At 46.1% G+C, this 25,666-nt stretch overlaps 1 protein-coding gene across 6 annotated transcripts in view; it reads left to right on the top strand.

Annotated features, from left to right (window-relative positions):
• LOC134345318 (coiled-coil domain-containing protein 150-like) overlaps positions 1-25,666 on the top strand; it is a 153,773-nt gene that overhangs the window by 21,408 nt on the left and 106,699 nt on the right. For 5 of the 6 annotated variants that reach the window (XR_010017655.1, XM_063045791.1, XM_063045790.1 and 2 more), the window contains exons 4-11: positions 735-803; positions 2,607-2,723; positions 4,683-4,812; positions 14,391-14,434; positions 14,516-14,608; positions 14,739-14,846; positions 22,148-22,272; positions 23,893-24,070. Coding sequence is in view for 5 of the 6 variants with exons in the window: in XM_063045791.1 (XP_062901861.1) it covers positions 735-803; positions 2,607-2,723; positions 4,683-4,812; positions 14,391-14,434; positions 14,516-14,608; positions 14,739-14,846; positions 22,148-22,272; positions 23,893-24,070 (864 nt within the window). In the remaining variant the exon portion in view is untranslated. The remainder of the gene's footprint in view (positions 1-734; positions 804-2,606; positions 2,724-4,682; positions 4,813-14,390; positions 14,435-14,515; positions 14,609-14,738; positions 14,847-22,147; positions 22,273-23,892; positions 24,071-25,666) is intronic. The other variant, XM_063045792.1, reaches the window with a different exon arrangement.

The following is a 25,666-nucleotide window of genomic DNA, read 5'->3' as shown; positions in this document are numbered from 1 at the left end:
TGACAAGGTTAGAGGGCAGCCATTTAAAACTGCATTTGGTAGGAGCTTCCTCTTGCAGAATGTAATCCTCTTTCTTAGATGAATGCGGAGACTGGACAACTGCAGGTATATTGAGAGGAAGTAGACATATTTTGAAATATCAGGGAGTTGAAGGTTATAGGGAACTGGCATAGAAGAGGATTTGAGGCCTGCACCAAATCAGCCATGATCATATTTAATGCTAGGACAGGTTTGGGAGATGGTGGTGGAAGTGAGGTGGGGTAGTGTTTAGTGACCTATCAGTAGACCTATTTTCCTGTGTTGTTATTAGTCTAGTCTTTCTCATGTTTAATATCAGCTCAGAAGATAGGCAAACAAACTGAACATGCTGTTTCAGGTACATGAATTGTAAAGGTAAAAATAATTTAATATCGAAGTAAAAAGTTTTAAATGTACAAAAAATATATTAATAAAAGTGGAAGATGAGTTAGCTGAAGGAGAAGCCAAAGATAAACACAATTATTTTAATATACCTTAATGTTTTGTAGCCTTTTATAAATTGTTTTGTCTATGGTTGTAAACAAAATCTTAATGTACATTAAAAGCTCCATCAGGGCCCATTTCTCCACCCCCTGTAGACGATGTATATTTAATGATACATGGATTTGAACATACATAAACTTCTTAGAGATTCAAGCAAAGCAGGCAGAATGTTCGTTTCAGTATTTGATCTTGGCATGTTTTCTTTATTCTAGACAAATGTGGCAATGGCGGCAGAAGAACTTAAAGCAACAAATACCAGAATGAGCCAAAAACTGCAAGAGGTTAGGTCACAAAACCTATCAAAGTAATGCAATCCTTGTCTGTTTCATTAATTATGATGATATAATAAAGCTATAAAGTAATAAGGATATACTTTGCAACTTAAATTAACTCTGCATTGTGTAGTAATTGGATTAAAAAATCTGTGGAACCTGCAACCCTAAAACAAAAACAGAAACAGAAAATTCTGTAAATACTCAGCAGGTCCAAAAGGTCCTTAATCTTAATCTTATTCTGTTTCCCTCACCACAACTGCTGTTTGATTTGCTGAATTTCTCTCTGAGCATTTTGTTTTTATCACTCAATTATAATTGACATTGATAGGAACTGTACATACAGAAGGTATTTTATCTTCCCCATCCATCTTGTATTACAGTGACCTACAATAAAATTAAGAGTCAATTTTGAACTTTCATTGAAAATGGATGCAAAGCTGGTGGTGTGAATGTAGTAAGCTATTGGCTTCAGTAACACTAGCTTCAGCAATATATAGACACATAGAAAACATACAGCACAGTACAGGCCCTTTGGCCCACAAAGCTGTGCTGAACATGTCCTTACCTAAGAAATTATTTAGGGTTACCCATAGCCCTGTATCTTTCTAAGCTCCATGTAGCTATCCAGGAGTTTCTTAAAAGACCCTATCGTATCCAGCTCCACCACCGTCGCCAGCAGCCCATTCCATGTACTCACCACTCTCTGCGTAAAAAAAATAACAACTTATCCCTGACATCTCCTCTGTACCTACTTCCAAGCACCTTAAAACTGTGCCCTCTCGTGCTGGCCATTTCAGCCCTGGGAAAAAGCCTCTGACTACCCACACGATCAATGCCTCTCATTATCTCATATACCTCTATCAGGTCACCTCTCATCCTCCGTCACTCCAAGGAGAAAAGGCCGAGTTCGCTTTTTTAAGACTACTACTCATGAGAAAAGAGTTCTCTGTGATTAGTCTGGTTGTTTCATGAACCCAAGGTTGAATTTCCCAGTAAAGAAAGATGGGAACACCACTGGATTGCTGTTAACTACTGTATTTTTGTGGAGCCATGAGGAATATTCTAGTTAGCTGAATGTGAAGGTGTTACGTGTGTGCACTGGATGCACTACCTTGATTTGAATAATGCTACTGAATCCTGAAATTCCATTTATCCACTTGTAATTTTTTTTTGTAAGTTTTATTAATTCTAAATCTCCTTACTTGGCCAGGGCTGGCTGCAGGGACATAAACAAGTTATTTGGCCCATTAAGTCCACATCAATTACTCATTCTGATTAATCCTACATTAATCCCAGTTTCAATTCTGCCTACATGTCTTCGGCTGTGAGAAGAAATCAGAGAAAACACCCCACTGGCTCCATAGAGCACATGCAAACTCCACACTAATAGTACCCAAGCAGCAGCTCTATTAGCTGTGCCACTCTGTTGTGTTTGACGTTTCTATCAGGCCTTGTAAAGGTCTGGTAAGGGATGCAGCATTCTGGTTCCTGATATGGAAATTGTGCTTTTTTTAAGGGATTATTGAAGATGATGCTAATTGCTTCAGAACCTCTTGTATACTTTCATTACGCTAACCTTATTCTTGTGCTTTTGAATAACATTATTGTTGCCAATTTTTATTATGAAAAAAGAACTTTTAAATAAAATATTAAAATATTTCAATATTTCATCAATCATGGAACAAGGATGACCCACTTTGCCACTGGATAATGTTACAGTTTATCTCTTGATTTTATATGAACCCTGAGATAAGCAGTAATAATTTAAATTGTGTTACCTATTGATAATATTTATATACCATTTTTCAGGTGATGCAAAATCTGGACCAGGAAATAAATCTCCAAAAGACTTTGGAAGAATCCCATGTTCATCTGTTACAACGTGTGCAGGAGCTGGATAAAGTAGTGGAAGTTGAAAGAAAGCAGGTGCAGAATTTGCTCCTCGTTTGAAGACCTGTTGATAAAATCTATTTTTGTTTTATTCAGTTTTTGGTTTTGTATTTGTATTTCATAAATGACTATGTTATTTCATCTCTGGGACTTAAAGTAACAAAGGTTACGTTGAAAATTCTATGTCAAATCTTAAGATACTTACTAAAACTGGTCACTAACAGCCCTCCACCTCTTGCTTTTTTAAAAGCCATGTAGAGCCCATTTTGTTATATTGCATTTACCACATAACTTAGCACTTGTGCTTCAATACAAGCATTCAAAATGAAATTTACAACTGTATGGTAAAGACTGGTTTGCCAATGCTGTCAAGTTGACAATGGCAATATATTTTTGTTAGTGGTTCCTTTCAGGCTGGAACTGAGATTATTCCAAATCTTAGTCTTCCCAATTTACTGTTGCATAAGGGAGGCCACAGAATTTTTTATTTTATGAGAGCTCACTCTATTTCCCTCTCTTGTGAAAGAGCAGTTGGGAGAACAAGTGCAGTTTCACGAAGATTACACACTCCTCCATGCCATTGACTGTATACAAGTCATTTTGCAGTTGCCATATATCAATTCTGAAAATGTACTATAGTGGAAAGGCATACCACTACCTATTTGCTTAGCTGGTATCTATTCATTTATAATATTCATGGCATCCAGGCAGTACCTCTAATTGTGACCAGCAGCTTAACCACTGGGATAATAATACAAGATAGATGTGGAATTCAAAATCAGTTAATAATCAAGGAATTGGAAAAAGAACAACTCATCGTCATAAAGAAGACCACAAAATTCTCAATTGTTGTTAAAACCCGCATTTGATCACTATAGAAGCTAAAACCTGCCATTCTTATCCAATCAGACCAATACAATATGTAAAATTCAACAGTCCATATAGTTGACTCTTAAATCTCCTGAATGGCCTAGCAAGCCACTTACTCATACCATTATAGAGACTGCAGGTGCTGGAATCTGAGGCAGAAATAAATTACTGGAGGAACTCAGCAGCATGAGTAGCATCTGTTGGGGAAGAGGAATTTTTGAGACCCTGCATCAGGCCTGAGACTGGGGAGGGAAGGTATTTTCTAAAAGAGTGGAGAAGAATGGGAGTGAGATGGCTGGTAGGTGATAGTTAGACCAAGGAGGAATGAAGGGAAAGGGTTGAGTGGGGAGATAGGGGCTAGGTAGGCTATAGGTAGAAATAGATGGGGGAAAAAAATTAAGAAAGTAGCGGATCAAGTTGTTGGTAAAGTATGCAGAGTTTGAGACTTGTGCATTTGGCGATTCTGATGTTGAGATGTATTAAAATGTATATGAACTTTAGAAAATGCACGTGAGGCCATTGTACTTATTTCTGCAACATACCCATTTGATTAGACCTTGATTCCAAATATTGACTGTGAATTCCATCTGCTCACAATCTTTATGTTCTATATTTCTCTCAGACTTTCTGGTCCCTAGCGGATACCGTGCTCCTGTTTTATTTTGCACCTTCTTAAATGAGGTCACCTGTCCAGATGTGGAAAACTGAAAAGCCATTCTCTTTTGCGCTGTGTCATTTTTCAGTGTCTTCCTGGTCATGTGTTGCAGAACATCGATTAGTGCCTGAGCAGTTGTTAAAATCTCTGTGCCTGTTTTCAGGAGCAATCTGATTTTGCATACCCACTTTTCTTTGAGTCACCATAGCTTACATTCACAGTGCCTTCTACAGCTGCAGTGCCTTTGGAATTGCCATTCAAATTTGCTGCCTGGGCAGTAATCTGAAAGGAGGGGATCAACTGTGTATCGTAGCACTCATTTGATTTTTATTGTTTTTCTTACAAAGATTAAATAGGTTCTACAACTGACTGTTCAAGATTACTACATAGCCAGGGAAGCCAAAGACTTTGTTCAGTTTTCTAATATGTGTGAGATGTATGGTTGTTGATTTTAGTTCATCCTCACTTAGGTCAAGTTGCTGCAACAGGACAGCCTTGCACTTAGAAATGACGAGGAGCTGGCTCAGAAGAAATTGCAACAAGAACAGCAGAAAACAAATGATTTGGAGAAAATTCAAAAGCAGCTAAAAGCAGAATCAGGTATTGAGAACTGATGTTGTATTTTTAGAGTCATAGTTCATGCCATTGTTGCATCATGTAAATTGATTGCATGTCTGACTATATAACAGTAACTGGAATTTAAAACTATTTTCCATATGTTGTAACATATTTTAGAATGCCATGAACATGCAAAATGTTTTACTTCTTCAACCAGCATGTTTCTAGTTTTTTTTGAGAAAATGAACCCTAGATTAGTCCCACTACTGAGGCAAATATAGTTTTAAGATTCAAGATTCAAGATTCAAAAAACTTTATTGTCATTCTAACCATACATCAGCTCTGCAGGGCAGAATGAGACAGTATTTCTCAGGGGCAGTCCCATTCCAAACAAAATAACAAGTAAAGATGAGTATTCTAGTTATAAATCTTGGATTTGTACAGAACTGGTTTTTCATATTCACTCTCTTGGTAGAAGAACTGCAGGCAGGACTTTTCACCTGCCTACACAAAGAACAAACTGATGTGAAAAATACCAATCATAATCATTTGGATGTGAGAAAACAGAAAAAAATGTTGTCAATTGTTTAAATGAGAAAGACTAAAATCAAAAAATTATATTCATATTTTTCTTATAATCAGCAAAGCACACTCAAACAACCTTTTGTTCCTTCTGAGGTAAGATAGACCATTTAATGTTTCAGGCCAAGGAACCTTCGACAAAACTGAGAAAAAAATAATCAAGTAGGTCAAGTAGCTGTGAAAGAGGGCCACTACACTTTTATTCGGTTTGTTTCTGTTGATTATTGGCAGATAATCTCTATCTCTCTCTCTACCCTCTCCTTCCCTCCCTCCTGCTCTCTCTCTCTTTCCCCCTCTCTCCTTCCCCCTCTCTCTCCTTCCCCCTCTCTCTTCCCCTCTCTCTCTTGCCCCCCCTCTCTCTCACCCTCTCTCTCTTCCCCCTCTCTCTCCCCCTCTCTCTCTTCCCCCTCTCTCTCCCCCTCTCTCCTTCCCCCTCTCTCTCCTTCCCCCTCTCTCTCTCCTTCCCCCTCTCTCTCTCCTTCCCCCTCTCTCTCTCCTTCCCCCCCTCTCTCTCCTTCCCCCTCTCTCTCTCCATCCCCCCTCTCTCCCCTTCCCCCCTCTCTCTCTCCTTCCCCCTCTCTCTCTCCTTCCCCCTCTCTCTCTCTCCTTCCCCCTCTCTCTCCTTCCCCCTCTCCCCTTCCCTCTCTCTCTCCTTCCCCCTCTCCTTCCCCCTCTCTCCTTTCCCCCCTCTCTCCCTCCTTCCTCCCCTCTCTCCCTCCTTCCTCTCTCTCTCCCCTCCTCTCTTTCCCTCCTTCCTCGCCCCCTCTCCCTCCTTCCCCTCTCTCCCTCCTTCCCCCCTCTCCCCCCTTCCCCCCTCTCTCTCCTTCCCCCCTCTCTCTCTCCTTCCCCCTCCCTCTCTCCTTCCCCCCCTCTCCTTCCCCCTCTCTCTCTCCTTCCCCCCTCTCTCTCTCCTTCCCCCCTCTCTCTCTCCTTCCCCCTCTCTCTCCTTCCCCCTCTCCCCTTCCCTCTCTCTCCCCTTCCCTCTCTCTCTCCTTCCCCCCTCTCTCCTCCCCTCTCTCTCCCCCCTCTCTCTCCTTCCCCCTCTCTCTCTCCTTCCCCCTCTCTCTCCTTCCCCCCTCTCTCTCTCCTTCCCCCCTCTCTCTCTCCTTCCCCCCTCTCTCTCTCCTTCCCCCTCCCTCTCTCCTTCCCCCCCTCTCTCCTTCCCCCTCTCTCTCTCCTTCCCCCCTCTCTCTCTCCTTCCCCCCTCTCTCTCTCCTTCCCCCTCTCTCTCCTTCCCCCTCTCCCCTTCCCTCTCTCTCCCCTTCCCTCTCTCTCTCCTTCCCCCCTCTCTCCTTCCCCCTCTCTCCTCCCCTCTCTCTCCCCCTCTCTCTCCTTCCCCTCTCTCTCTCCTTCCCCCTCTCTCTCTCCTTCCCCCTCTCTCTCCTTCCCCCTCTCCCCTTCCCTCTCTCTCTCCTTCCCCCCTCTCTCCTTCCCCCCTCTCTCCTTTCCCCCCTCTCTCCCTCCTTCCTCTCTCTCTCCCCTCCTCTCTTTCCCTCCTTCCTCGCCCCCTCTCCCTCCTTCCCCTCTCTCCCTCCTTCCCCCCTCTCCCCCCTTCCCCCCTCTCTCTCCTTCCCCCCTCTCTCTCTCCTTCCCCCTCCCTCTCTCCTTCCCCCCCTCTCCTTCCCCCTCTCTCTCTCCTTCCCCCCTCTCTCTCTCCTTCCCCCCTCTCTCTCTCCTTCCCCCTCTCTCTCCTTCCCCCTCTCCCCTTCCCTCTCTCTCCCCTTCCCTCTCTCTCTCTCCTTCCCCCCTCTCTCCTCCCCTCTCTCTCCCCCCTCTCTCTCCTTCCCCCTCTCTCTCTCCTTCCCCCCTCTCTCTCCTTCCCCCCTCTCTCTCTCCTTCCCCCCTCTCTCTCTCTCCTTCCCCCCTCTCTCTCTCCTTCCCCCTCCCTCTCTCCTTCCCCCCCTCTCTCCTTCCCCCTCTCTCTCTCCTTCCCCCTCTCTCTCTCCTTCCCCCCTCTCTCTCTCCTTCCCCCTCTCTCTCCTTCCCCCTCTCCCCTCTCTCTCCCCTTCCCTCTCTCTCTCCTTCCCCCCTCTCTCCTTCCCCCTCTCTCCTCCCCTCTCTCTCCCCCTCTCTCTCCTTCCCCCTCTCTCTCTCCTTCCCCCCTCTCTCTCCTTCCCCCCTCTCTCTCTCCTTCCCCCCTCTCTCTCTCCTTCCCCCCTCTCCTCCTCTCTCTCCTTCCCCTCTCTCTCTCCTTCCCCTCTCTCTCCTTCCTCCCCTTCCCTCCTTCCTCCCCTCTCTCCCTCCTTCCCCTCTCTCTCCTTCCCCCTCTGTCCTTCCCCCTCTCTCTCCTTCCCCCTCTCTCTCTCCTTCCCCCCCTCTCTCTCCTTCCCCCTCTCTTCCCCCATCTCTCTCCCCCTCTCTCCTTCCCCCCCTCTCCTTCCCTCCTCTCTCTCTCCTTCCCCTCTCTCTCTCCTTCCCCCTCTCTCTCTCCATCCCCCTCTCCCCCTCTCTCTCTCCTTCCCCCCTCTCTCTCTCCTTCCCCCTCTCTCTCTCCTTCCCCCCTCTCTCCTTCCCCTCTCTCTCTCCTTTCCCCCCTCTCTCCCTCCTTCCTCTCTCTCTCTCCCCTCCTTCTCTCTTTCCCTCCTTCCTCGCCCCCTCTCCCTCTTTCCCCTCTCTCCATCCTTTCCCCCTCTCCCCTTCCCCCCTCTCTCTCCTTCCCCCCCTCTCTCTCCTTCCCCCCCTCTCTCTCCTTCCCCTCTCTCTCCTTCCCCCTCTCTCCTTCCCCCGCTCTCTCTTCTTCCCCCTCTCTCCCTCCTTCCTCTCTCTCTCCCCTCCTCTCTTTCCCTCCTTCCTCACCCCTCTCCCTCCTTCCACTCCCCATCCCTCCTTCCTCCCCTTCCCTCCTTCCTCCCCTTCCCTCCTTCCTCCCCTCTCTCCCTCCTTCCCCTCTCTCCCTCCTTCCCCTCTCCCCCTCCTTCCCCCCTCTCTCTCTCCTTCCCCTCTCTCTCTCCTTCCCCCCTCTCTCTCCTTCCTCCTCTCTCTCTCCTTCCCCCTCTCTCTCTCTCCTTCCCCCCTCTCTCTCTCCTTCCCCCTCTCTCTCCTTCCCCCCTCTCTCTCTCCTCCCCCTCTCCTTCCCCCTCTCTCTCTCCTCCCCCTCTCCTTCCCCCTCTCTCTCTCCTTCCCCTTCTCTCCTTCCCCCCCTCTCTCTCCTTCCCCCCCTCTCTCTCCTTCCCCCCTCCTTTCCCCCTTCACCCCTCCTTTCCCCCCTCTCTCTCCTCCCCTCCTTTCCCCCCCTCTCTCTCCCCCCTCTCTCCTTCCTCCCCTCCCTCCTTTCCCTCCCTCACTCTCTCCTTCCCCTCTCTCTCTCCTTCCCCTCTCTCTCTCCTTCCCCTCACTCCCTCCTTCCCCTCTCTCTCTCCCTTTCCCCCCTCTCCCTCTCTCTTTCCCCTCTCTCTCCTTCCTCTCTCCTTCCCCTTTTTCTCTCCTTCCCCTTTCTCTCTCCTTTCCCCTTTCTCTCTCCTTCCCCCATCCTTCCCCCCCTCCTTCCCCCCTTCCCCCCTCCTCCCCCTCCTTCCCTCCTGCTTCCCCCCTCCTCCCCCTCTCTCTCCCCCTCTCTCTCCCCCTCTCTCTCCCCTCTCCCCCCTCTCTCTCCCCCTCTCTCTCCCCATCTCTCTCCCCCTCTCTCTCCCCCTCTCTCTCCCCCTCTCTCTCCCCTCTCTCTCTCCCCCTTTCTCTCCCACTCTCTCTCCCCCTCTCCTCCCCCTCTCTCCTCCCCGCCTCTCTCTTCCCCCCTCTCTCCTCCCCCCTCTCCTCCCCCCCTCTCCTCCCCCTCTCTCCTCCCCCTCTCTCTTCTCCCCCTCTCTCTCCTCCCCCTCTCTCTCCTTCCCCCTCTCTCTCCTTCCCCCTCTCTCTCCTTCCCCCCTCTCTCTCTCTCCTTCCCCCTTCTCTCTCTCCTTCCCCCTCCTTTCTCCCCTTCCCCCCTCCTTTCCCCCTCTCTCCTTCCCCCCTCCTTTCCCCCTCTCTCTCTCCTTCCTCCCCTCTCTCCCTCCTTTCCTTCCCTTACTCTCTCCTTCCCCTCTCTCTCCCTCCTTCCTCTCTCTCTCCCCTCCTTCTCTCTTTCCCTCCTTCCTCACCCCCTCTCCCTCCTTCCCATCCTTCCTTCCTCCCCTTCCCTCCTTCCTCCCCCTTCCTTCCTTCCTTCCCCTTCCCTCCCTGTCCCTCCTTCCCCTCTCTCCCTCCCCCTCTCTCCCTCCTTCCCCTCTCCCTCCCTCCTCTCTCTCCCTCCTTCCTCTATCTCCCTCCTTCCTCTCTCCCCCTCCTTCCCCTCTCCCCTTCCTTCCCCCTCTCTCTCTCTTCCCCTGTCTCTCTCTTTCCCCCTCTCTCTCTTTCCCCCCTCTCTCTCCTTCCCCTCTCTCTCCCTCCTTCCCCTCTCTCTCTCCTTCCCCTCTCTCTCTCCTTCCCCCCTCTCTCTCCTTCCCCTCACTCCCTCCTTCCCCTCTCTCTCCCTTTCCCCCCTCTCCCTCTCTCTTTCCCCCCTCTCTCTCTCTCTCCTTCCTCTCTCCTTCCCCTTTTTCTCTCCTTCCCCCTTTCTCTCTCCTTTCCCCTTTCTCTCTCCTTCCCCCTCCTTCCCCCCTCCTTCCCCCTCCTTCCCCCCTCCTTCCCCCCTCCTTCCCCCCTCCTTCCCCCCTCCTTCCCCCCTCCTCCCCCTCCTCCCCCCTCCCCCCTCCTCCCCCTCCTCCCCCCTCCCCCTCCTCCCCCGCCTCCCCCCCCTCTCTCCCCCCTCTCTCTCCCCCCTCTCTCTCCCCCCCCCTCTCCCCCCTCTCTCCTCTCCCCTCTCTCCTCCCCCTCTCTCCTCCCCCCTCCTCCCCCACCTCTCCTCCCCCTCTCTCTCCTCCCCCCCTCTCTCCTCCCCCTCTCTCTCCTCCCCCCCTCTCTCCTCCCCCCTCTCTCTCTTCCCCCTCCTTCCCCTCTCTCTCTTCTCCCCACCTCCCCACCTCTCTCTCTCCTTCCCTGCTCTCTCTCTCCTCCCCCCTCTCTCCTCCCCCTCTCTCCTCCCCCTCTCTCCTTCCTCCTCTCTCCTTCCCCCTCTCTCTCTCCCCCCTCTCTCTCACCCCCTCTCCTCCCCCTCTCCTCCCCCTCTCCTCCCCCCCTCTCCTCATCCCCTCTCTCTTCCCCTTCCCCCCTCTCTCTCCTCCCCCCTCTCTCTTCCCCTTCCCCCTCTCTCTTCCCCCCTCTCTCTCTTCCCCCCTCTCTCTCCTCCCCCCTCTCTCTCCTCCCCCTCTCTCTCCTTCCCCTCTCTCTCTCCTTTCTCCCTCTCTCTCTCTTCTTCCCCTCTCTCTCCCTCCCTCTCTCTCTCCCCTCCTCTCTTTCCTTCCTTCCTCACCCCTCTCCCTCTTTCCACTCCCCATCCCTCCTTCCTCCCTTCCCCCCTTCCTCCCCTTCCCTCCTTCCTCCCCTCTCTCCCTCCTTCCCCTCTCTCCCTCCTTCCCCTCTCCCCCTCCTTCCCCCCTCTCTCTCTCCTTCCTCCCTCTCTCTCCTTCCCCCCTCTCTCTCTCCTTCCCCCCCTCTCTCTCCTTCCCCCTCTCTCTCTCCTTACCCCTCTCTCTCCTTCCCTCTCTCTCTCCTTCCCCTCTCTCTCTCCTTCCCCCCCTCTCTCCCCCCCTCTCTCTCCTTCCCCCCCTCTCTCCTTCCCCCTCTCTCCTCCCCCCCCTCTCTCCTTCCCCCTCTCTCTCCTTCCCCCTCTCTCTCCTTCCCCCTCTCTCTCCTTCCCCCTCTCTCTCTCCTCCCCCCTCTCTCCCCCTTCTCTCTCTCCTCCCCCTCTCTCTATCCTTCCCCCCTCCTTTCCCCCTTTGCCCCTCCTTTCCCCCCTCTCTCTCCTCCCCCCTCCTTTCCCCCCCTCTCTTTCCTTCCCCCTCTCTCTCCTTCCTCCCCTCTCTCCCTCCTTTCCCTCCCTCACTCTCTCCTTCCCCCCTCTCTCCTTCCCCTCACTCCCTCCTTCACCTCTCTCTCTCCCTTTCCCCCCACTCCCTCTCTCTTTCCCCCTCTCTCTCTCCTTCCTCTCTCCTTCCCCTTTTTCTCTCCTTCCCCCTTTCTCTCTCCTTCCCCATCCTTCCCCCCTCCTTCCCTCCTTCCCCCCTCCTTCCCCCCTCCTTCCCCCCTCCTTCCCCCCTCCTCCCCCCTCCTCCCCCTCCTCCCCCTCCTCCCCCCTCCTTCTCCCCTCTCTCCCCCCTCTCTGCCCCCCTCTCCCCCCCTCTCTCCCCCTCTCTCTCCCCCTCTCTCTCCCCCTCCCTCTCCCCCCTCTCTCTCCCCCTCTCTCTCCCCCTCTCTCTCCCCCTTTCTCTCCCCCTCTCCTCCCCCCTCTCCTCTCCCTCTCCTCCCCCCTCTCTCCTCCCCCTTTCTCCTCCCCCTCTCTCTTCTCCCCCTCTCTCTCCTCCCCCCTCTCTCTCCTTCCCCCTCTCTCTCCCCCCTCCTTCCCCCCTCTCTCCTTCCCCCTTCTCTCTCTCCCCCTCTCTCTCCTCCCCCCTCTCTCTCCTTCCCCCCTCCTTTCCCCCTCTCTCCTTCCCCCCTCCTTTCCCCCTCTCTCTCCTTCCCCCCTCTCTCTCCTTCCTCCCCTCTCTCCCTCCTTTCCCTCCCTTACTCTCTCCTTCCCCTCTCTCTCCCTCCTTCCTCTATCTCTCCCCTCCTTCTCTCTTTCTTACTTCCTCGCCCCCTCTCCCTCCTTCCACTCCCCATCCCTCCTTCCTCCCCTTCCCTCCTTCCTCCCCTTCCCTCCTTCCTCCCCTTCCCTCCTTCCTCCCCTCTCCCTCCTTCCCCTCTCTCCCTCCTTCCCCTCTCCCCCTCCTTCCCCTCTCTCTCTCTTGCCCTGTCTCTCTCTTTCCCCCTCTCTCTCTTTCCCCCCTCTCTCTCCTTCCCCCCTCTCTCTCCTTCCCCTCTCTCTCTCCTTCCCTCTCTCTCTCCTTCCCCTCACTCCCTCCTTCCCCTCTCTCTCCCTTTCCCCCCTCTCCCTCTCTCTTTCCCCTCTCTCTCTCTCCTTCCTCTCTCCTTCTCCTCTCCTTCCCCTTTTTCTCTCCTTCCCCCTTTCTCTCTCCTTCCCTCCTCCTCCCCCCTCCTTCCCCCCTCCTTCCCCCCTCCTTCCCCCCTCCTTCCCCCCTCCTTCCCCCTCCTCCCCCTCCTCCCCCTCCTTCCCCCCTCTCTCCCCCCTCTCTCTCCCCCCTCTCCTCCCCCTCTCTCCTCCCCCCTCTCTCCTCCCCCCTCTCTCCTCCCCCCTCTCCTCCCCCCTCTCTCCTCCCCTCTCTCTCCTCCCCCTCTCTCTCCTCCCCCCCTCTCTCTCTTCCCCCTCCTTCCCCTCTCTCTCTTCTCCCCACCTCCCCACCTCTCTCTCTCCTTCCCTGCTCTCTCTCTCCTCCCCCCTTTCTCTCCTTCCCCACCTTCCTCTCTCTTTTGATCAGAAGGCACGACTTCCTTTGTGCCTTATATTAATGAAAATGCATCACATCTGTGTTATCAGCATTCATGCTCCTCGGCTGGAGTGTCTTTCTGCAAACTGTTTTAGAGGACTTCAGTACGTTAAATGCATTATTTAAGCAGGTTTAGACTTAACGTATTTTACCCCTATGACTTCCTTTTGCTCCTGAAAGCTCAGTTAAATAATTAGAATATAAATCTAAATGATATCGATTAAACCTAACCTTATTCACCAAAACCTTTATCTTGCAAACATCTTAGGATTTTTGTGTACTGCACATAAATTCCATTTATGATTACTGTAGATATGGGTGACAGTAGTGACAATATCATGTATGGTACCATAGTGTAAGAACAACATGTTGAAGATGCAATTGTCATCTGAATCCAATTAGAATTGTTTCTAGTCTAATAGCAATCAAGAGGTGAATTTTGGATGTCTTACCCATCGTAAGCAGAGCTGCCAGAATGACTTTGGTTAAATTTCTTCTTTTAGATTTTTATAAATGACCTGGATGAAGAAGTTGAAGGGTGGTTTGCTGATGACACAAAGGTTGGGGGTGTTGTGGATAGTCTGGAGGTTTGTCAGAGGTTACAGTGGGACATTGATAGGTTGCAGAACTGGGCTTCAACCCAGTGGCAGATGCACTTCAACCCAGATAAGTGTGAAGTGGTTCATTTCAGCAGGTCAAATTTGAAGACAGAATATAATATAAATGGTAAGACTCTTGGCAATGTGGAGGATCTGAGAGATCTTGGGGTTGATGGACACTCAAAGGTGCTGCACAGGTTGACAGTGTTGTTAAGGCGTATGGTGTGTTGGGATTGGGATAAGTGATGGGATTGAGTTCAAGAGCAATGAGATAATGTTATGGCTATATAAGACCTTGGTGAGCCTCCACTTGAAGTATTGTGTTCAGTTCTGGTCACCTCACTACAGGAAGGATGTGGATACTATAGAGAGAGTGCAGAGGAGATTTACAAGGATGTTGCCTGGATTGGAGGGTGTACCATATGAGAATAGGTTGAGTGAACTTGTCCTTTTCTCCTTGGAGCAATGGAGGAATGAAAGGTGACCTGATAGAGGTGTATAAGATGATGAGGGGCATTGATCGTGTGGATATCCAGAGGCTTTTTCCCAGGGCTGAAATGGCTAACGCAAGGAGGCATAGTTTTAAGGTCCTTGGAAATAGGTACCTAGGGGATGTCAGGGGTAAGTTTTTCACACAGAGAGTGGTGGGTGCGTGGAATGCACTGCCAGCGGCAGTGGTGGAAGCGGATACGATAGGGTCTCTTAAGAGCCTCTTAGATGGGTACATAGAGCTTAGGAAAATAGAGGGCTATGTGCTAGGTAAATTCTAGGCTGTCTTTGGAGTAGGTTACATGGTTGGCACAACATTGTGGGCCGAAGGGCCAGTAAAATGCTGTAAATTTCTATGTTCTATGTCAACAATGTGATGCAAATATTTTTGAATTGCTTCCCAAACGCTGTGCCATTTTAAGTAAGCAGTGTCTTAGTGTGTGAATTTTCAAAAATGACTAGTTATGGTCGTGTTGTTCTTAAATTGCTCAGTCAAAATATCAATCTTTTAATATTTCTTTGTGTAGTATAGTCTTTCTCTATTAATTTCTAGATGCTAAAGAATCCATTATTTCCCAGTTGACAGATGAAGGCAAGGTAAGTTTTCAAAAAACATTATGCATTCTTCTGTAATGTTGTCTCAGTCGGAACTATTCTGATTTACATGTATCTCTTCAGAAAATGCAACTGATGTTAAAGAACCAACAGGAAGAGAATGTCAATCTTCAAAGTGAGATTGCATCACTGAAGGATGTAGTACAGAAATTACAGGTTAGAATGGCTTTCACAAAGGAAATATTTTTGTTTTCCACATCTGTGTTTTCTACTTGGTATGTTTAAACACATTAAGTACAATTGATATGAATTGGTGTGTAATAGCATTTTATGTTTATTATCACAGGCTTTAAATGACCAGCTAGATGCACAGTGTACTGAACTGAGTGGCACTTTGCGCTCTTTATCTGTGGAGAATGCTAAGCTTTTAAGAGAGCATCAATCATCTTTAAAGGTTAGAGACTGTAGAAGCAGAGATTTTACTGTTGAATCATTACTCCTCTGTGCTGACTTTTTTCTTTAAATTTGTTCGTATATTATGAGAAATATTTTAATCTGAAATTTGAGAAGTACAATTAAATAAAAATTCTTGGAGGTTATATAGATAAATGTATTTCCAGTAAAAGTAGGGTATACAAGTTTTCATAATGTGATAAGACACCTTATAATGACTTTTTACAATAATTTAGGCATAAAAGACAAAATTTAACAGCAATATCCATTCAGTAGCCACTTTATTAGGTGCACCCACATGCTGACATGTTAATGTAAAAATCTACAGTAATTAGCCAATCATGTGACAGCAACTCAATGCAGAAAAGCATGCGGACATGGTCAAGAGATTCATTTGGTGATCAGAACAAACATCAGAATGAGGAAGAAATGTGATCTTAGTGACTTTGACTGTGGTATGATTGTTGGTTGTTTAAGTATCTCAGAAACTGCTGATCTCCTGGGATTTTCATGCACAACATTCTCTAGAGCAGCGGTCCCCAACCACCGGGCCGCGGACCGGTACCAGGCCACAAAGCATGTGCTACCGGGCCGTGAGGAAACGATATGATTTGGCCATATGAGTCAGCTGCACCTTTCCTCATTCCTTGTCACGCCCACTGTTGAGCCATTACGCATGTGAGGTCATTATCCACGCATCATCCATGTCAGCGCGGGAAGGAGATCAACTCCTCGAGCTTGCAAATGACGGCAGGCTGAAAAGTATGTTTGACATAACATCTCTGCCGGCATTCTGGATCAAAGTCAAGGCTGAATTTCCTGAGATGGCCACGAAAGCACCGAAAACATTGCTTCCAACATATTTCTGCGAAGCGGAGTTTTCTGCAATGAATGCAATGAAAACTAAATTGTGGAATAGACTGGACATAAGGGACCCCCTTCGAGTATCGCTGTCTCCCACCACCTCTCGACGGGACCGTGTTGTTGCAGGGAAACAAGCCCAGGGCTCCCACTGATTCAGCGATATTGGTGTGTTGCAATGATTTTATATGTTCATACGGGGAAAATATGCGCTGTGTGTTTAATATCCAAACATTACTTGAAATGTTATGATGCTATTGACTTATATAACCATATAACAATTACAGCACGGAAAGAGGCCATCTCTGCCCTTCTAGTCCATGCCGAACGCTACTCTCACCTAGTCCCACTGACCTGCACTCAGCCCATAACCCTCCATTCCTTTCCTGTCCATACACCTGTCCAAATTTTCTTTAAATGATAATATCAAACCTGCCTCTGCCACTTCTACTGGAAGTTCGTTCAACACTTACTTCAAGCTCCCCTGTCCTCCCCTGGTAATTGACTTATCACTATATTCATGCGAGGAAAATATGCGCTGTGTGTTTAATATTAAATTTGTTCGATAACCCCTTTTAGAAACGAAATTGAGTGTATTAGCCACTTATCACCTATATTCCGGTCGTGATTAACACCCTTCCGAACAGAATCGCCAAAAACTATTTGCAGGGAAAAAAATCGGCAGGCGCACGTCTACGCAGGTTGCGCATGCGCGCTGGTGCCCGCGCAAGGCTTCATGTTCATTGTAGTCTTTCTCGGGGTAAACACAACGAATTTCACTGCTACTCTACCTCCACCCCCCTCCCCCACCACCGGGTCGGCCGGTCCACAAGAATATTGTCAACACTAAACTAGTCCACAGTGCAAAAAAGGTTGGGGACCCCCCCCCCGCTCTAGAGTTTACAGAGAATGGTGCGAAAACAAAAAAAGATCCAGTGAGTGGCAGTTCTGAGGGCAGAAGAACCTTGTTATTGAGAGCAGTCAGAAGAGAATGGCCAAACTGGTTCAGGCTGGCAGAAAGGTGACAGTACCTCAAATAACCATGTGTTATAATAGTGGTGCACGGAAGAGCATCTCTGAACGTACAACTTATTGAACCTTGAAGTGGATGGGCTACAGCAGCAGAAGATCATGATCATACACTCAGTGGCCACTTTAAAAGGTACAAGAGGTATATGTATATAATATAGATTGGGTTTAATGAATATCATCCAGGTTTCTTTTGTTCTTATTTTAAGTCATTTGAGTTTTAAGGAAGGGGAAGAAGTACAGGAGTTTAAGAGTATTTACAATAGCATAGAAACTTGTACATTTGATGGAACATTTGAGCAACACACAAAATACTGGAAGAACTTGCCATGTCAGGCAGCATCTACGGAGGGGTATAAACAGTTCATGTTTCAGGCCAAGACCCTTCATCAGGACAGAAAAGTAAGGGGGTTAGAAGCCAGAATAAGAAGGTGGGGAAGGGGAAGGGGAATTATAGACCAGTAAACCTGACATCAGTGGTGGGGAAAATGCTAGAGTCAGTTATCAAAGATGTGATAACAGCACATTTGGAAAGCGGTGAAATCATCGGACAAAGTCAGCATGGATTTGTGAAAGGAAAATCACGTCTGACGAATCTCATAGAATTTTTTGAGGATGTAACTAGTAGAGTTGATAGGGGAGAACCAGTGGATGTGGTATATTTGAATTTTCAAAAGGCTTTTGACAAGGTCCCACACAGGAGATTAGTGTGTAAACTTAAAGCACACGGTATTGGGGGTATTGTATTGATGTGGATAGAGAATTGGTTGGCAGACAGGAAGCAAAGAGTGGGAATAAACGGGACCTTTTCAAAATGGCAGGCAGTAACTAGTGGGGTACCACAAGGCTCAGTGCTGGGACCCCAGTTGTTTACAATATATATTAATGACTCAGACGAGGGAATTAAATGCAGCATCTCCAAGTTTGCGGATGACGCGAAGCTGGGCGGCAGTGTTAGCTGTGAGGAAGATGCTAAGAGGATGCAGGGTGACTTGGATAGGTTAGGTGAGTGGGCAAATTCATGGCAGATGCAATTTAATGTGGATAAATGTGAGGTTATCCACTTTGGTGGTAAGGACAGGAAAACATTATTATCTGAATGGTGGCCGATTAGGAAAAGGGGAAGTGCAATGAGACCTGGGTGTCATTGTACACCAGTCATTGAAAGTGGGCATGCAGGTACAGCAGGCGGTGAAAAAGGCGAATGGTATGCTGGCATTCATAGCAAGAGGATTCGAGTACAGGAGCAGGGAGGTACTACTGCACTTGTACAAGGCCTTGGTGAGACCACACCTGGAGTATTGTGTGCAGTTTTGGTCCTCTAATCTGAGGAAAGACATTCTTGCCAGAGAGGGAGTACAGAGAAGGTTCACCAGATTGATTCCTGGGATGGCAGGACTTTCATATGATGAAAGACTGGATCAACTAGGCTTATACTCTCTGGAATTTAGAAGATTGAGGGGGGATCTTATTGAAACGTATAAAATTCTGAAGGGATTGGACAGGCTAGATGTAAGAAGATTGTTCCCGCTGTTGAGGAAGTCCAGAACGAGGGGTCACAGTTTGAGGATAAAGGGAAAGCCTTTTAGGACCGAGATGAGGAAAAACCTCTTCACACAGAGAGTGGTGAATCTGTGGAATTCTCTGTCACAGGAAACAGTTGAGGCCAGTTCATTGGCTATATTTCAGAGGGAGTTAGATATGGCCCTTGTGGCTAAAGGGATCAGGGGGTATGGAGAGAAGGCAGGTACAGGGTTCTGAGTTGGATGATCAGCCATGATCATACTGAATGGGGGTGCAGGCTCGAAGGGCCAAATGGCCTACTCCTGCATATATTTTCTACATTTCTATGTTTCTAGTACCCATTTCAATTGACTTCCTATTCCCATTCTGACATGTCTGTCCATGGACTCCTCTAATGTCACGTTGAGGCTGAACTCAGGTTGGAGGAGCAACATCCCATATTCCATATAGGTGGCCTCCAACCTGATGGCATGAGCATTGATGTCTCTAACATTTGGTAATTACTCCCCCTCCCCCTTCCATTCCTTATTCTAGTTACGTTTTCACCCCTTCTCCTCTCCTGTTCTTCATCTCTCTCTGTTTCCCCTTGTCTTTCCCTTTCTTCTATGGTCCTAGGTCCTCTCCGGTAGATTCCTTCTTCTTCTTTAGCTCCTTACCTCTTCCAACAGTCACTTCCCAGTTCTTACTTCATACTTACTCCCAGCTCACCTCACTAATCACCTGCCAGATTGTACTCCTTCCCCTCCCCTACCGCTTTATTCTGGGTTGTGGCTTCGTTCCACTCCTGATGAAGGGATTGGCCTGAAATGACAAATTTCCCTCCATTGATGTGCCTGACTTGCTGAATTTGTCCAGTATTTTGTATGTGTTCAAAATTTCCAGCATCGGCAGAATCTCTTGTGTTTATGATAAAAATTTTAAAGTGTGTTGGGACATTATGGATAACAGGATGTTATAGGAATACAGGGTGATTTGGACAGGTTGGGTGAGTGGGCAGATGCATGGCAGATGCAGTTTAATGTGGATAAATGTGAGGTTATCCACTTTGGTGGCAAGAGCAGGAAGGCAGATTACTATCTGAATGGTGTCAAGTTAGGAAAAGGGGAAGTACAATGAGATCTGGGTGGCCTTGTTCATCAGTCACTGAAAATAAGCATACAGGTACAGCAGGCAGTGAAGAAAGCTAATGGCATGTTGTCCTTCATAACAAGGGAAGTTGAGTATAGGAGCAAAGAGGTCCTTCTGCATTTGTACAAGGCCCTGGTGAGACCCCACCTGGAGTGTGCAGTTTTGGTCTCCAAGTTTGAGGAAGGATATTCTTGCTATGGAGCGAGTACAGCGTAGGTTCACTGGGTTAATTCCAGGGATGGCGGGAATGTAATATGTTGAAAGATTGGAGTGACTGTATACCCTGGAATTTAGAAGGTTGAGAGGGGATCTGATTGAAACATATAAGATTATTAAGGGATTGGACACGCTAGAGGCAGGAAACATGTTCCCGATGTTGGGGGAGTCCAGAACCAGAGGCCACAGTTTAAGAATAAGGAGTAGACCATTTAGAACAGAGTTGAGGAAAAACTTTTTCACACAGAGGATTGTGGATCTGTGGAATGCTCTGCCTAAGAAGGCAGTGGAGGCCAATTCTCTGGATTCTTTCAAGAAAGAGTTAGATAGAGCTCTTAAAGATAGCAGAGTCAAGGGATATGGGGAGAAGGCTGGAACAGGGTACTGATTGTGGATGATCAGCCATGATCACAGTGAATGGTGGTGCTGGCTCGAAGGGCCGAATGGCCTACTCCTGCCCTTATTGTCTATTGCCTATTGTCTATTTCATAGGAGAATGATCCAGATGTAGGGCATAAGTTGTTTCTGGATTTCTTGACAGAGAGACCACAGTCAGTCCATGTTGGCAGGAACATCTCTGACTCCATCACACTGAGCACTGGATCCCCACAAGGCTGTGTGCTTAGCCCATTGCTGTTTACACTGCTAACACATGACTGTGCAGCCAGATTCAAGGAGAACCTGATCATTAAATTTGCAGATGATACCACAGTGGTGGGGCTCATCAGCAAAAATGATGAAACTATGTACAGGGAGGAGGTCAAACACCTAGAGAGCTGGTGCAGGGATAACAACTTGATGCTTAATGTCACCGAAACCAAGGAGATGATCGTCGATTTCAGACGGTCTCAGCCTGAGCACACACCCCTCAGCATCAGTGGCTCCACAGTGGAGAGAGTGGAAAACATCAAGTTCCTTGGGGTGCAGATCTCGGACAATCTCACCTGGTCCAGGAACACCACTGGGATTGTGAAACGGGCCCAGCAGAGATTGCACATTCTGAGGAAGCTTAAACAAGCATCACTCCCCACTAACATCGTAACTACATTCTACAGAGGCGTGGTTGAGAGCGTGCTGACCTTTCGCATCACAACCTGGTGCTCCAGCTGCAGTGCTGTCGACAAAAAAGCCTTGCAGAGGGTGGTTAGGGGAACAGAGAAGGTTATTGGGGTCTCCCTACCTTCTGTCTAAGACCTCTTTCAAAGTTACACACATAAAAGTTGCTGGTGAACGCAGCAGGCCAGGCAGTATCTCTAGGAAGAGGTGCAGTCGACGTTTCAGGCCGAGACCCTTCGTCAGGACTAGCATCTGCAGAATTCCTGTTGTTTGCCTCTTTCAGAGTTGATGCCTCCAGAAGACACGGTACATCATTAAAGACCCCTCACTCCCTCTCCATGAACTGTTCGTTCTTCTGCCATCAGGCAAACGTTACAGGAGCATCAAAACTAAAACCACAAGGCTACTAAACAGCTTCCTCCCACAGGCAGTCAGACTGCTAAATAGCTGCTCTACCTGACTCTGCTTTGGACACTTTTAACTTACACTGGACACTTACAACTTGATTTTAACTGACATGTGGCTGTTGTGTTTTACTATTTATTGTTATGTTTATTATTTAGTGTTGTGTTTGTTATGTTATGATTGCACTGCTCCTGAGAAACGCTGTCTCATTCTGCCCTGCAGAGCTGATGTACGGTTAGAATGACAATAAAGTTTTTTGAATCTTTGAATCTTGAATGAGTGCTGAAAGCACAGGTCTCAGTTATTAGAGTGTATTAGGGTAATCATGTTTGGTGATGACGTTGTTATGAATGGAGCCAAGTAATTATCATACAGGAGGAAGTAGGCAGTCAGAAGCAAACCTGTGTTTTAAATCGGTTTAGTTCAGATTACAATGAAGAACAAAGGGTTTAACATGATGGTGAGGCTACATGGTTGATTTATATGACAGAAAAATATTGTTATACTCCTAATATTTAGCCAGGGAAAATGTAACTCATCCAATAATGTCGAACAAACATGCATCGAATCTCCTAGTGCTGTATAAGTCAAGAAAAATATAATCTGCTATTAACATAGGTGAAATCTAAGGACAATATTGCAAAGGACAGTGTTTCATTGCTTAACAGGTGTGGTCCTATTATCCTCATGGGATTTCAGAAGTGATGAAGTTAGGTTAATTTGTAGAGTTGTTCTGTCCACAATCAGACAGGTAAAGGCAGAATGAATGGTGTGGTCCTGCCAACCGATGTCATGGAGTATGGAAGTATGGAAGGTAAGTGTGTTGATCTCATGAAAACTGCAGAGGGCTCATACAGGATTAAAATATTTTTAGTTTGATCTGATTTACCACAAGATTTTATATATTTCTAAATTTGACTATAATTTATTTGTAAACTAAAAACTTGATTAGTATGTAAAAATTCTGCCTTCCATTCTTTTCTCTATTATAATTAAAGCTAGTATTGTTGAATATTATGACTCAACAAATTTAAATCGACATGTTACGAATCAGTAAATTTTCTTTGTTTCTTCTTATAAAAGGATGAACAAGAAAGAATGAAGGAAAAGTTGCATGAGCAGGAACTTTTACTGGATGCAGCCAGAGCGCGTATTTCAGCTGATCTACGGTGTGCATTGAATGAAAAACAAGAATTAAAAAAACAACTGTGGGTAGTAAATTAGTCTGATATATCATCATGATCTTAATCTGAATTGCTGTATTCTGAAGTTCTAATTACATACTATCTGTACCAGACAAAATAAGATGAGAAAACAAAATTCAATGGAATATATTTTAAAGTGCAAAAAAATTGTAAATCCAGGGAATTAAGAATGAAACAGCAAAAGAATACAAAAGAAATATGAAATTAAACTTACAAGTGATATCAAGTTTAACATAATGTTTTTAAAGTTATTTAGAAAGAAAATGATAGTTTTGAATAACAGGCTTTTTAAAAACTAGGCATGGAAATAGCAAATAAAGGTAAAGAAATAGTGTATATGATCGTCATAGAATGTGCTAAAGGGAATATATATGACATTCTAGGAAAGTAAATCAGCACCAATGGCAAATTAAATTTCTATAGTGTATTCACTGATACATAATGTTGTAAGGCTATTTACAGGATAATTATTGAGCACAATTTCTTACTAAGCTTTGAGAGAAAGGTAAAGAAATTCAGATGGCTCAGCCTTTGTAACATTGCTGACAAAGATGGAGAGATTAAGTTCTGGGATTCTCAAGAGGACAGACACTGGAGGACCTCAGATATATGGAGAGTTATGGGGATGGATGAAAGTACAGATAAAAAGAGATGGGGGCCATGTGGAGAATTTTAAGATATGAGCATTGAATACATAGGCTCTATTTTAGTTTATTAAGTATGAATTATAGGTAAGAGGGATGGCGGTATGTATGAAGTCAATATATGCAAGAATACATTAATAGCAAAATGATTAAAATATACTTCTTCAGGATCTGATTGTTTTAACTGCAGGGATAAAAAAAAAATGCTTGAAATGAGTGTAATAAAAGTTCACAGTACTGTTCCTGAGCTCCCAAGGATGAGGAAGAATTACATAACCACTTTTTCCAGTGGTGGGAATTGAGAACACAGGGACACGACCTGCCAATCAAATCCAGAGCATTAGAGAAGATGGGAAATATTTTTGACCAAAGGCGGTGGAAGTATGAAACAACACAATCCACTGGAGGAACTCAACGGTTCAATCGGCATCTGCTGGAGGCAGAAATTGTTAGCATTTCTGGGGAATTTCACTAAGCTTAAAGTGTATTGAGGTTTTATACTCTTTAATCAGAGATTTAACTGGAAATGATTAAATGTTATAATTACATATTTTACTTCAATACTTTGGATGTAGACAAGCAACTTTATGGAATTTCATATTTACAGTAAGAGTTGTTTCAGCTGATCAGATAACTTTGAATATTCAAACACATTTTTTGTCAAAGGAGAAAGTAACAGCATTAATTAGAGATGACATTGGAAGAATGCAATACATCTTGGCTGGAGGTGTTGGAACACACAGAGGCAATCTGGCGATAATAGGAGATACTAGGGTATGACATTTTGTGAGGAAAGCCTTGCATTCAACTGCTAAGGAGCGCAGATTTATTTGTTGATTTAGTAGCTGTTGTTGAAGGATGCCTTACCTTATCTGTAAGCATGCTACAATAAATCTACCGGTAGAATTTGAAGCAATGCAGTTTTATTATTTACCTATATATTATGATCTTTTGTATTTCTTTTTTTATTCTGACATAGAGAAGTTCTAAGAGTGGAGTATAAGAGGATACAGCAGAAATTTGAAACTGTGGAGAAAAAGACAATAACGCAACAGAAGCTTCTTGAGTCTGAAATTGCAAATCTGAAAGAGAACGTAAAGACTTCAGTTAATGAATGTGAACGCATTAAACAAGAAAAAGAAACCCAAATGGACCAGGTATAAAACAGAAGTCAAGAGCAGAAAAGGGAAAACAAGTCCTTATAGTGGTAGATGTTGTTAATAGAGATGTTATAATTTGCCAAGATTGTGAAAAATATTTTAATTATTATTTTTTATATTATTGCCAAGAAAAGTAACTAAATGAAAAGAAATTTTGCTTTGCGAGTTCTAAGTAGAACAGGTTTCTCCATTTTAAAATGATGTGACACCTTGAGCCTACTCTGCTCTTCAATAAGATCAAACTCTGCAGTTTTTTGAATATTCATAGGCTTTTGACTATATCCACTGACTGAGCATCTATAACTTTGAAGTGGAGGGTTCCAAAGATTTACATGCCTTGAGAAAAGAAATTTCTCCTCATCTCAATTCTAAGTGGCCAGTCTTTTTCTCTTGAGAAAATTATCCACAGACTAGAGGTAACAGAAAGTACTCAGATAATCCCTCTCAGAGTTATGTATGTACAGTGAAATAAAATCTTGTTTTTTTAAAATTCTAGTTACTTTAGGCCAATATTTCTAAAAACTTTACTGAGTCTCTTCATTTGAGAAATTAATATAGTGAGTCCAAGGGAAGTATTACCGTCTTTACAAACAATTTCAACAGCAAACATTGTATTTCAAATGAAGTCTCAACAAAGCTCTGAACAATCATAGTACATATTCCTTTTGCACTCCAACCCCATTGCAGTGAAGACTAATATAGTAGTTGCTTTCTTAATTATCACTTACTATGTCTCAGGAACTGTAATATCAAGATCCCTCTGTACCCTAAACTTAAGCATTTCTCTCTGAAATAAGTTTTATTTTTCTATTTTCTTCCTGTACATTTTCACAAATTATATTCCATTTCTGCCTTATTTTACATTCATCCTGTCATCTGAAGTCCCTTTGCAATCTGCTCTTGCTGACACTCCAATGTACCTTCATATTATCAGAAAACATGGACATGTTATATTCTCACTTCTCATTAAAGCCATTAATGTATGTTGTAAATAGCTAAGAGACTAGAAACATCCAGCTTGTAACAGCCTGCCATCCCAAAAATATAACTGTTTCGTTGAAGTGTAAGCAATTGAGATTTTACTCCTCTAAATAGGCGAGTTTTGGTTTGCTGAATAATCTGAAGTATAAACCTTGCCTGACTTGAACTCAACCATTTTTGATTTCAGCAGAATGACATAGGGTGGGCAGCCAATCCAATCCTTGGAGGTGTGTCAGTCATTGAAAGCTGTAAATTTCCATGTCTCCAATAAAATAGTTAGGTATTTTAACTAGGATTGCCCTGGTTTCCCAAACATTGAAAAATTCAACAGATAAAAGGAGGTACAAGTACATTTTGAAACTCACCTTGTGGACTAAGTGGAGTGGGCGTAGTTCCTCATAGTCCCAAAAAGTTTCCAAAAATACATCCCTTTGCTCTGCCCCCACCTTTACAAAACTCCCTCTGCTTTGTCTTCCCAATTCCCTACACTGCAAATCATTGAATCATGTGTCTCCCTCCATTCTCTGCCGCTCCCACTTCTCTGCTAATCTGTTAGTCTCTGATTCGTCCCCTCCCCACAATATTGCCCTAATTTTGTCCCATTTAGTCTTT

This window comes from Mobula hypostoma, chromosome 4 (genome assembly GCF_963921235.1).
Source record: "Mobula hypostoma chromosome 4, sMobHyp1.1, whole genome shotgun sequence".
Taxonomy (NCBI): domain Eukaryota; kingdom Metazoa; phylum Chordata; class Chondrichthyes; order Myliobatiformes; family Myliobatidae; genus Mobula; species Mobula hypostoma.
The sequence above is the reverse complement of the archived record's forward strand: the minus strand, read 5'-3'. Positions and strand labels throughout refer to the sequence as shown.